This window comes from Hipposideros armiger, unplaced genomic scaffold (genome assembly GCF_001890085.2).
Source record: "Hipposideros armiger isolate ML-2016 unplaced genomic scaffold, ASM189008v1 scaffold_117, whole genome shotgun sequence".
NCBI lineage: Eukaryota > Metazoa > Chordata > Mammalia > Chiroptera > Hipposideridae > Hipposideros > Hipposideros armiger.
In genome coordinates, this window is record NW_017731467.1 from 1,003,353 (window position 1) to 1,014,946 (window position 11,594).

Here is an 11,594-nt window from a genome sequence, read left to right on the forward strand (position 1 = left end):
ATTCAGAGAGATCATTGAGCTGTTTGGGGTTCCTCCTCCCTGCACTACACCCTGGAAACCCTCTCTACAGTAAGCTAAGTAACTTGTTTGCCTTCTCTCAGGATTGTTGTCCTGTGCTGCTTGTTGTCCAATGTATGAAAACCATAATTTTACATACGTTACCCATTATTTTTTCAGTTAAGTTGAAAGGGCAAATTTCACTCCTGTTATTCCAGCAAGGTTGAGAATGGAAATCTCTTTTGTTAGATATTTATATCCTGTTTGTACAAGGTTGGGGAGTGTCTCTACAATATCTTCATCAAGCCACATAACTTCAATACTCTAGTTAAGAAACATCTGGTGTTTATCAGAGATAAAGATAGTTGAAGTATTTTTGGTTGCTGACTGGTAGTGTGAACTTTTGGTGAAATATTACCTAACCATTCTTAAGATTGGGCGAGTTGGGTGGGGTGGGGTTCCAGTGAGTCAGCAGGACGGAGCCCTGGAGCTCACCAGGCCAATCAGATTCAGATTTGGCCGTAAGCATAGGGGGCGGGCTCAACACGGGAAAGATGGCGGCTGCCTGCAGGCTGCACAGGAGCAGGACTCCACACAGGGAAAATGGTGACTGTCCTCCAGCCCTGGCCTCAAAGCCACTCACCTCAGTCTGTTCCCCGTATGTCTCTGATGCTCTCTGAGTCACCATCCCTCCCAAGGTGAGTGTCTGTGAGCGAGTGAGTCTGTGCGTCTGCGGTTTAAGAGGGCATCTCGTTTCCCGCCACCTTCCATCCCACCGGATGATTGGAATCCCCACTGTGTTTCACAGCCAGATATTGTGGGGGCTCCTCTTGTCGGCACCAGGACTCTGGGCTGGGGAGCCTGGAGTGGGGCTGGGGTCCTTTGCTCCTCCAGGGGGAACCTCCACAGCCGAGGGATCCCTTCCTATTTTCAACTGCCACATAGAGGTTTGGGACCAGCCTGGTTCGCGTCTCTGCCTCTCCTACCAGTCTGGCCGTGACTTCTTCTTTATACCCTTAGTTATAAAACTTCTGTTCAGCCAGACTTCAGATGGTTCTCCAGGTTGATAGTTTTATAATTTAATGGTAACTTTAATGTGTTTGCAGAAGGAAGTAGGCACGGTGTTTATCTATTTCGCCATCTTAGATCTCAATTTCCATACTAATATTATTGATAATAAAATAATTTGAAGTAAATTATAGATATCACATTCACTTCCTTTGAATAAAACTACATGTAGATCTGGGATTTGGGTCTCACTTGTCAAAATGCTCACCAGCAGAGGACCAGCCATTGGTTCCTCTTTCATGTCTAGATTCCAAGGTTAGATGCTGGAGCCACAACCATGTGCAAAGAGGGGGTGCTCAGAACACTGCCATCATCTCCTGAGCACCACCAATGCCCCACCTTCTGCTGAGGTACATACAGTGTTTCAATCGTAACAAGTGTCCCTTAGGTCCATATGAGCAAACCTCTTTCTACTGCAGTGACTAGTGATTTAAATAGTTACGTTTTAAGCAAATCCGCAAAGGAGAATATTTATCCCTGAGGTCAATGAGAGGAGAGAAGGGTCTAATAGTAAAACCAGAATCTATTTCTCAAGGTCTGGTGGGAGTTAGGAGAGGAAGTCAACTCTAAGAGAGGAGTGTCTCCTTGGGCCTCCAAGCAGATTATTCCCCAGATCAATCCCCACTAAGTTGCCCATCCACATCCATCTGCTGATCAAATATTCGTTTACCATTTTTATCATTGAGAGAAATGAGCATAGTCCCTGTACGTACAGTTTATAATCAACTAGAAAATCAATTATAATGAATCATGAGGTTCATTAACTTGAATCTTACTTACTGCCTAACATGCATCTCAGTTGCCCACTTTCTACTCACCACTTGATAACCACTTATTTTTACGAGTCCTTCACAGACTCCTCTCTGCTTTACTTACTAGTCCATGTATTCAATAAACTTATCCTGTGCACCTAATTTCCTCACACCGGGTGTCAAAGACGTCATCAGTTTATCCATACACATGTCACCCTGTTCACCTTCAAAAGATGAAGCACATTGCCTTAACTGATCACAGCTGCTGCTTTACTGCAGGAAGCAGTGACTGAATCAATAAACCCTGTGCTCCCCAAGGCCTCTCAGGAGACTTGGTGCAGGTTTAACAGGACAGCAAAACAAGTAACTGATAGTGTGAGGTGGTGTTATCTGCAACATTCAGAGGAGCTATGAAGCATCAAGAGGCCTCGTTGCCAAGGAGGCAATCCTGGTGGGCACCATTTGGATCGTGGGGCCGAGGTGGATAAAGGTGTTAGCAGAGGCACCTAGCCTTCAGTTGGCTGTCCCCTGGACCTCAGGAAAGGGTCTTTGAGAGCACAGAGTCTGGCATTCTGTGCTCTGAAGAATTAAAGTGCCACAAATATCCACCTCGTGGCTGTGGAGATAACCTAAGCTTTGTTTGGTAGTGTGAGCAAACTCACTGAGACGCTACAAAACCATAGAGAACTTTTATCTTAATCCGGGGTTAACTTCAAAGCCAATTTTTTTTATTATTATTATTTCGATGTGTATGTCTTAAAGTTACTTTATCCTGAAGAGAAACACACACTGCCCATTGAAATGGAATTGTTGGAGCATAGTAGGTGTTTGCTTCATCAGCTGCGAGAAACGATCTTTAACATGGATTAGTGGTATGCACACATCTGCCTGATTGTAGGCTAAATGTCCATGACCAAGTTTTCTCTCCATCATTTTTCCAATGGCCAACAGTTAAGAATGTTTCTTAACAATGAATTAGTGGCAAGGTGAATGGATCGACGAATTGTGGTAGATCCATACAATGAAATACTATGCAGAAATAAAAAGGAGCAAAAGTGTTGACAAACAAAACATCCATGAATATCAAATAATTATGCCTGAAAGAAGGCAGATGAAAGTGAGTACATACTATATGACTCAACTTATGTAAAATTCTAGAAATGCTAACTAATCTCCAGTGACAGAAAGGATAGCAGCTACTGTGGTTGGGGGTGATGCAAATAAGAACAGGAGGAAGGGGTTATAAAAAGGCAGGAGGAAACTTCTGGTTACACACAGACACGTCAAAACTTGTTGTGGTGATGGTTTCACAGGTGTATATACGTCAACACTTATAAAATTGTAGCTTTAAACATGTGCAGTTTATTTTATGTCAATTATACCTCAGTAAAGCTGCAAAAAAAAAAAAAAGAGTGCATATATTGTGGTATAGTCCTTATTGCTACCTGAACTGAGCTCCTTTACTCCAAAGTTTCTTGGGGGCACAGCTGATGTTCTGCTCTCAATGATCCCAGGAGGATGCCCAAAAGCAGTGATAAATATCAGGGGAGTGGCCCTCTGGGACCAGAGTAGGTTCCCTGATTCTCAACTGGTCTCCTAAGGAGGAGAACCCCAACCCAAGCTACTCACAGGCTGTGATTGAGCTCAGTGGGTTAAGAGAATTTAAAGAGTGGAGTCAACTAGGGTTGTGGACATTCCTTGGTACGTCTATTCCTTTCTGACACCACTCACCATGAGAGAATTTCTAATCTGGTCGATTTCAAGGACATTAAATGAGCTGCATGGACTAGTGAGTGGACTAGGAGTTATTGTTCCTTAAGTGAACATATTCAATGCTTGGTCTCTTACATTTTTTAACTCTGTGCAACCACGTATATAGAGCCAGGACTCCTTTCCTGTCCTTACCTCCAGTTTGAGCTAGTGAATCACTCCTTTAAAAATAACACCCTTGTATAAAACAGGAGACCACCCTCTCAATCACTCCCTTAATCTGCTTACTGTTCTCTGTGTTCTTATTATCTTACATATGATATATTTACTTGCTTATTTCCCTTTATCCCTCTCCCTCTTGCAAACCCAAAATAGAGCATATGTAAGCATAAGGAAAGGGTCTTTCACTATTTTATTCATTGCTGTATTCCGAATTCCTGGACATAGTAAGCAGTCAATAAATATTGTGGAATGAATACATGCAGTATTCTCTTTTTGCTAAGACAGTAGCACTCAAACATTCCCTGATTCACACCATCCCTAATTTCTTCCTCTGCTTGGGAACAATAAATGCACTTAAAAAAAAATTCAGACTTAATCTTTAAGGCAGAATGAAATAAAGGGGCTGGTGCTCGTGTGGTTCAGAACAACACAGGACCAGTCTGATCATGGTGAAACCCACAGCCGTCAGTCTGGGTGCTCAGAGGCCACCATACATGAGCACTTAATTGACTCCTAACTTCTCATTATTAGGCTTCTCTAATTTCCAATTCTATAACAGCTCCACAACGTGTTAAATTATTTTAAAGAATGAGGCCAGACTGTTATATTTGATGTGTGTGTGTTGTTTTTTTGTTTTTTTTTGTTTGTTTGTTTAGAAATAATCTAACTTACAGAAAGGTTGGAAATGAAGTTAAAAAAAAAAGTTGTGTGTTCTGAATCATTTAAGTTGTCAAGTAGATGCCCCATCCCCTCCAAATACTGTCATGTGTATCTCTAACAAAGGAGGACATTCTTCTACATAACCACAACCGTCAGTGTCAGGAAACTAATGCTCAGAACATACTGCTATGCAATACCCTGTCCCCTTTCAAATTTCACTAATTGTTCCGACAATGTTCTTTGTAACAAAAAGATCGGCTTCGGAATTGTGTGTTGCATTTAGTTGTGGTAGCTCTTTGGTCTTCAATCTTGAACAGTTTCACAGCTTTGCTTTGACTTGCACAGCCTCTTGAAGAGAAAAAACCAGTTATTTTGTAGACTATCCCTCAATTTCGGTTTGTCTGATTTCCTCATTGTCAGATTCAGGCTGTGTATCTTTGGCAGAAATTTCACGGATATAATGCTGTTCTTGTCAGTGAAGCCTACTGGGCAGTACACAGTTCTGATTTTCTACATTAGTGGGTGGTTTTTTTTGTTTGTTTGTTTTTTGCCTTTTCCAGCAGTTTCTATGACTGACCCAAGATGACATAACATCACATGTTAGGCTACATGACAAGGGTAATAAAGGTTGCAGATGGAATTAAGGTGGCGAATCCGCTGGTTTTAAGATGAGGAGATTACCCCGGATGATCCTTATTGTAATCACAAGTATTCTTATATGTGGGATGTGAGGAAAAAGAAATAGTGGCCTGGTGTTGTGACATGAAAGACTCAACTGGCCATTGCTGGCTTTGAAACTGGGGGGAAAAGGCCATGAGCCAAGGACTGTGGGCAACCTCTAGAAGCTGGAAAAAGCAAGAAAATGGATTTCCCCCCAGAGCCCCCAGAAAGGAATGCAGCTGTGCTAACACCTCCTTGATTTTAGCCCAGTGAGGCCTGTAAAATCATAAATTTGTGTTGTTTTAAGTTGCCAAGTATATGGGAATTTGTAATGGCGATAGTAGGAAAGTAATACATATCCCCTGAAACGTCCTGGTGAGTATCCATCCAGCCTGAAGTTCTGCAGACTCCCCCCGAGCCAGGCCTGGGAAGACCAGCTTGCACTCGAGTCGCTGCTGTGACATGGCTGCCCCCTCTGGGCAAGGCTGGATGGGCTTGTATCTGGAACTTCTCGCTGAACACATATGGTTGGCTGGAAGCCATGGAGAACCAATATAGGATCACATTCTTCCTGAAAAGGAGTAAGGAGGCTGTTTCAGTCCAGAGGTGCAAAATCTTGGCTGGATTATCTCAGTAAATTCTCAGGAAGCCTGGCAAGCTCCCTGGTTTGTGGCATTCTCTCGGTGATGTAAAGCTTGGGCCTCTGAATGGACACCTCCTCCCTGGGAAGTCTGTTCAGATCAACTGGAGAAAGACCATGCCTTCTTGGGCTGACTTGCTTCTTCCACTCTCCTGGTTTCATTTTGGGGGAGCGGAGGTGGGCTTGGAAGGGTGGGGTTCTAGAAGCAGGAAAGCACCAGAGAGCCCTGCAGACTCGGAGTGGCTTATAGTCATTTGGTACCAACACCTTTTGTACAGAGGAAGTGACTTGTCCAGGGTCAATCTAAGCCGATCAGTTCACACCGTTTCCCTTTGTGCTACTTTGCAAACAGAAAAACTATCTGTTACTTTTTCAAATGGGGGTCCAAGCTTGCCCTGGAAAAGTATCCCAGAGAAGTCTGATCAGCTGAAGCGTCTCAGTAGAGAGAGTAATGTTAGGAAAAGTTCCGGGAACTGGGCGGAGGAAGGCCGGAGACGGGGCAGCATTGAGCTGGGGAGGGTGGGGGAGTGGGTTCCCTCTGCTCCATTTCCATGCACAACATTTTCCGCCTGTATTTCGGCCTGGTGGGGGGGGCTGGCCAGGGGGCCTCTCACTGGGAGTCCCGCCCAGGGTGGCTCTCGGCGGGGCTCCCCTATTTGGCCGCCTCGCCCGGGCTCTGGGCGGGGCCGGAGGAGTGCGGGGGCGGGAGTCCCAGAGGAAAGATGCATGCAGCTAGCTGGCTGGGAGACCCGGCACAGAAGGCAGAGGGGTGGGGACCTGGGGTGGGCTGCGCCCTCACTCTCCAACCCTTTCCACACCCCGCGCAAAGCAGACGCTGTCAGCTAAAATCACTCCCCTTTCAGGAGGAGGGAGAGGAAATCAAGGTACTTAGCCCCTTGCTGCTTAAAAAAGGGAAAGGGGACCTGGGCAGCTTTGCAGCCGCTCCGTCCCCCTCCTGGACCATGCACCCCTGCGTCTCGCTGCGCGGCCACAGGCAAGGACTCAATTTCTTGAGCTGAGAACTCAAACTTGGTGACTTTTCTTCTCCCCAACAACCGAATCATGCCATGCGCCCAGAGGAGCTGGCTTGCAAACTTCTCGGTGGTGGCTCAGCTTCTGAACTTGGGGGGCCTGTGCTATGGGAGACACCCTCAGCCAGGCCAGGTGCGCTTCCGGGACAGCAGGCAAGGTTGGTGACTTCACTTTATTTCCTTTGGGAAACCTTAGTGGTAAAATGTGTGAACAATTGGTGTCTCCCGTTTCCCTTCCCCCACTCGGCTGCACTCTGCAGAGCGTTTTGGTGGAGTTGTAAGGAAACCTGAGCTGGGAGCTTAGTGACGGAGGGTTTCTCAGCGTTCAGCGTTTCAGGTGATGGCTCCTTAATTCTTAGGGAAAGGTGAGTATGGTGATCTCTTTCACACGGATGCTGCTGCAGTCAGGACTCCAGAGGCAGCTGGTAACCGCCCCCGCCTTTCTCTTTTGTCTCCTCTGAAGGCTGCACTGTTTCAATCCCCCTACTTTTCAGATTCTGAATATGGAAAATGATTTTTTTTTTTTTGGAAAAATGTTCCAACTGGCTCCTGGCAGACATTGCAGTGTTTCTAGTTCCTTTTAAACTTCTGGTCAAGGAAGGGGAAATGTGATTCTGCCCTCCTGCTGAGCGATCTTGGCTGTGTTTTGGTTTCCTGGAAAGATTTAGGGCTGTGTTTTAAAAATACAGTCCTTTTGGGGAAAATTTAGCATCTTCGGGGCTCACCTTTCCCTGTTCTGCCTTCCTGATTACAGCCAGCTGCGAGCTTTCTGAGTTATGCGAAACTCATAATGCCATAATGCACTGGAGGAGTGGTGATGGACAATGTGTTATTATTATTTATTATTTCTACACTCACATCCTGGCAGGGTGGTGGTGTTGCCTCTGGTACTTTATTGGACTTGGAAGGGTCAGAGGCACTTCCCTGTTTGGGGGGAATTCATTGTACCTCTGGGAGAAAACAGTCATAGTAGTGGTAATGGCCTGCATGGCTGGAGAATGTTCCATGTGCCAAGACTGCGAAGGCTCTGTGTGTGTGTCAGCCCACTGACCACCCACAACAGCCGCCTGCGGTGCAGGGATCTTTGTGACCGTCCCTGCTTCACAGAGGAGGCAGCTGAAGTGTGGAGAGTTTGTGGTCCTAGCTAGTGGTAGAGTGAGGTTTTCAACCCAGGTAGCCTGACTCCAGAGGCTGGCCTCTTAAAATCAAAGCAGCACTGCTCTGTAGCAATAATAGGGACAGCGTGCGCCCCCACACCCCCACACATGCACGCGCACAGACTCCTGGGTTAGCGTCCCTTCAGTCCTGTGTCTGCTGACTGTGCTCAAATCTTAGGAAGCTGCCATCGTTATCTGACCCCCTTTGACTCCCCAAGACCACTTGGGTGGCAAGCATCACCAGCTTATCCTTGTGTAGGATTTCCACTCAGGGATTTCTGCTAACCTTGCAAAGCTTAAAGCTGCTAGCAAGCTCATCTGCTGAGACTTCAAGAGCCCTCAGAAGCGAGTCCCTTTGCTTTCCTTGGAAACTGGAGCCCGCACACACCGGGATTCGATGTCAATCAGCCAGCACTTGCTTGTGTAAATGGTCCAGATACAATCTTCCACCCCCAAGTTTAAAATAGCAGCGTTTGTTGTTCTTTGAAAAACAGCGCCTTTGTGAAAAGTCTCTCTTCTGGGGCAGCACAAACAAAGCCTGCAGCACTTCCCAGAGCGTTTTGGAGATGGCTTGGTTCAGACACACACTCTCCTGGGTTGGTTTTCAGTCCTGCTTGCTCTGTATCTTATTTGTAAGGTCGTTCCGCTGACTGTGGAGCAGACACCACTGGGCCTTGCTTTCTCCTCTCTGGAAAGTGGGAGATGGTTGTTTTCTCTGGTCCCCTTTAGTGAGATATACTGAGAGTATTTAATATTGAAAAATAGCTGTAAAGCGCTCCGAGCTTATTAGCAATGTGTAGACGTTTTAGGGTTTAAAAATAATTTCAGATTTTAAAAGCCTTTTTATGCAAACTATTTATTCTTCATCAATTCACCAGTGAATTGACAAGGAAGCCGCATTTTACGCAAAGGAGAAATTTCTGAGTAGAGTTCCATTTAGGACTAAGTTGAGAGAAGGCAATTTTAAGGCTTCCTGGGAATAGGATGACCTGGGTTTTGCTTCCAAATGACCTGCCTGCTGCTTCATGATTAGTCAATCTCCCTAGGCTTCCATTTGTACTCTGACAACATTTTTGAATTGCACCCAAAGGCAGAACACTTAAACTTGTAAATTACTTTAGATATTATCTCTCGCATCTGTCTTATTTTTACAGATGAGGCATGGAAGTCCTAGGTGCTCCGTCTGTTAGTCAACATATATTTATCGAGCACCTACCAACTGCTACTTCGCCAGAGGGGTGAAGGGAATGGCATAGGGCCCCACACTTGGAAACATATTCAGATCCAAAATAACCATGAAGATTTCTTCTAGTTCAAAGGGTTCGTTGGGCCCAGTCTGGATTTTAGACCAATGAAGGATAAGGAGATAAACCTAGCCCTTCTGAGACTAGAAACAAGCAGATTTGACAAACTCTGCTCAGTATTCTTTCTGTATTGTTCAGCTGTGGAACAACAGGTTCCCAACCAAGTATCAGAACAATGGGAAATACTACTGTTGCATACAGTATGCTGCCTCTCTCCTACAGACAATGATATCCCCTTAGGTTTGTTATTCCTTGTACTGTTTACAAGTCACCGGTCACTTCTGTGATCTCTTTTGCTCCCGACAACTCCATGAAATCAACAAGACAGGCACTTGATCCCCTGTGAGAGATGTGCTCTGGGCTGCATAGGCTGGTACAAGAGCGCTGGGAGTGTGGCAGTGTGTTTCAACACAAATGTTGTAATCATGTATTTATGCCATTTTCAAAAAAACAATAAATTCCGCCAGTAGGAAATGATTTCAAATATTTTCTTAATGTGAGAAGAGACTTCACAGTTTTGATATTTTATTTGTGTCAATAACAACAAGCAGTTATGGTCTGTATGTAAATTTTCATGGGGTAGGGGAGCACATCCAACCTCCTGTGGTATTTTTTTTTTTTTACAAGTTTGAGGGGACCAACAGTTCTCCACAACATTTCCAAATTTGAGGTTTTCTGTAATAAAAATACAGTCGAAAGTTACAACAACCGTGGAAGATAGTTATGAAAATAAACTTCCATTATAGGCGTTTCATTGCCCTTTTTCATTAAGGAGTCTTAGAAATTCAGTTGCTCTCTAAGATAGAAATAAATATGAAGAATAAGTATAGATTTAACCTACAGTTTATAAAAACTGGCAGGTAAATATTCTCTCACCTCCGTCCTTTCTTTCTAAGCAGAGCGCAAAAGAGCACTTGGTGTTTTTGTATTTTTAAAAGTGCTTGTGCCAGTAGGCTTAAAATTGCTCATGAAATATCAGAATTTGTGGTCAAGGATTTCAAATCGAATTTTAAACAAGGCAAATCAAAGCATTCAGGGCTTATAATTTACTTCCATAAACCCTCGTGCAGACTCTGATGTCATTACCGTGTGTCTCAGCCTCTCCTCAGCCTTGACATCTGGTGCTCGGTGGTAAACCCTCGAGAAGCTGTGAGGCCAGAGCTTTCAAGGATGGGCTCCCGGGTCCAGCTGCTCCAGCACGAATACTTACCCCTCTTTACTGGTTTTGTGTTTTTTTGTTTGTTTGTTTGATCTTTACACACAAAAGTGGGAGTGGAGGCTAAGATAAGGGATCCCCTTAATTAATACCTACCCCTGATGAGAACTGTCAGCATTAGACAAGACCAAGTTGGTGTAATCTTCATGCTGTGCTTGACCTAGAAATGGTAAAAATTAGGAGCTGTTATTATTTCCTGGCATCTTATTTCTCCATCCCTGTCATATCCCCTCTGAACTCTGCTTTGTGTTGGCCAAGGGCATAGCTACCTAATCTTCCAAACTAAACGCATACTGAGAGGAAACCAAGGTGAGTGTGGGTTTCTTCCCTACTCTGCTTGGAGGTTACATGTATTTATGGCCACCCCTGGCAGCCAGGTTTCTGTCTTTACTACCAATAGTATCTAGTGAGTGCTGTTTTTCGAGCACTGTTCTGAATCTATTACACAGATTAATAAAATTGGGCCCTCACACCACCCTAGGAGGTGGATACTGTTACTATTATGCCCAAGGTGTAGACGAGACAACTATAGTTGAGCCACCAACATAAACCGTGCTCCGTACATGGCCTCCTATTTCCATCCACACCTATGGGTTGACATGGCTTAGCTGCCTCCTTTGCAATGAAATCAAGAGGCAAGACCAGCCTTAACCCCCATTACTCTGCCTGAAAAAGAGGCAGTTATTAGCTCCACTTATTGCTGAGCAAATTGAGGCCTCTTAAGGAAGTCAAGCAGTTGTTTTCTTGTCGGGTCATCCTTGCTAGGGGCAATGACTATTACCTCTACTCTCTGCTATGCTCTCTGCCAAGTGCACCTGCTTATGTACAGGAAGTGTGGTGGTAAGAACATGATTTGGAAACAGGAAGCACAAGATTTTAATCCAAGTAATGTTGCAGATTGGCTGTGTGCCCCTCCCTTAGACTCAGTTTCCTTATCTATGAAATGGGGCTAATAATCTGTATCTGAGGGCTGTGGTGAGTATTGAATGAGGAGAGACTTATGGTGCCTAGATCATAGCGAATGCTCATTAAGTGGCTATAATAATTGTTATCAGTATATTATTTATTATACATCCACCTTATGCTGGCTCTCTTAAAAAGCCCATTAGATCAACAGCAACTTGGTCAAAACCTGTAAATTTGTCTGCTCTCTTTTATTCTTTGGGCAATAGGTGCT

At 44.7% G+C, this 11,594-nt stretch overlaps 1 protein-coding gene across 1 annotated transcript in view; it reads left to right on the forward strand.

Annotated features, from left to right (window-relative positions):
* Nucleotides 1–6,771: 6,771 nt before the first annotated feature.
* Nucleotides 6,772–11,594, forward strand: part of ADAMTS12 (ADAM metallopeptidase with thrombospondin type 1 motif 12) — a 284,062-nt gene continuing 279,239 nt past the window's right edge. Inside the window, exon 1 of the mRNA XM_019647855.1 lies at nucleotides 6,772–6,898. Within this exon, the coding sequence (XP_019503400.1) occupies nucleotides 6,772–6,898 (127 nt within the window). The remainder of the gene's footprint in view (nucleotides 6,899–11,594) is intronic.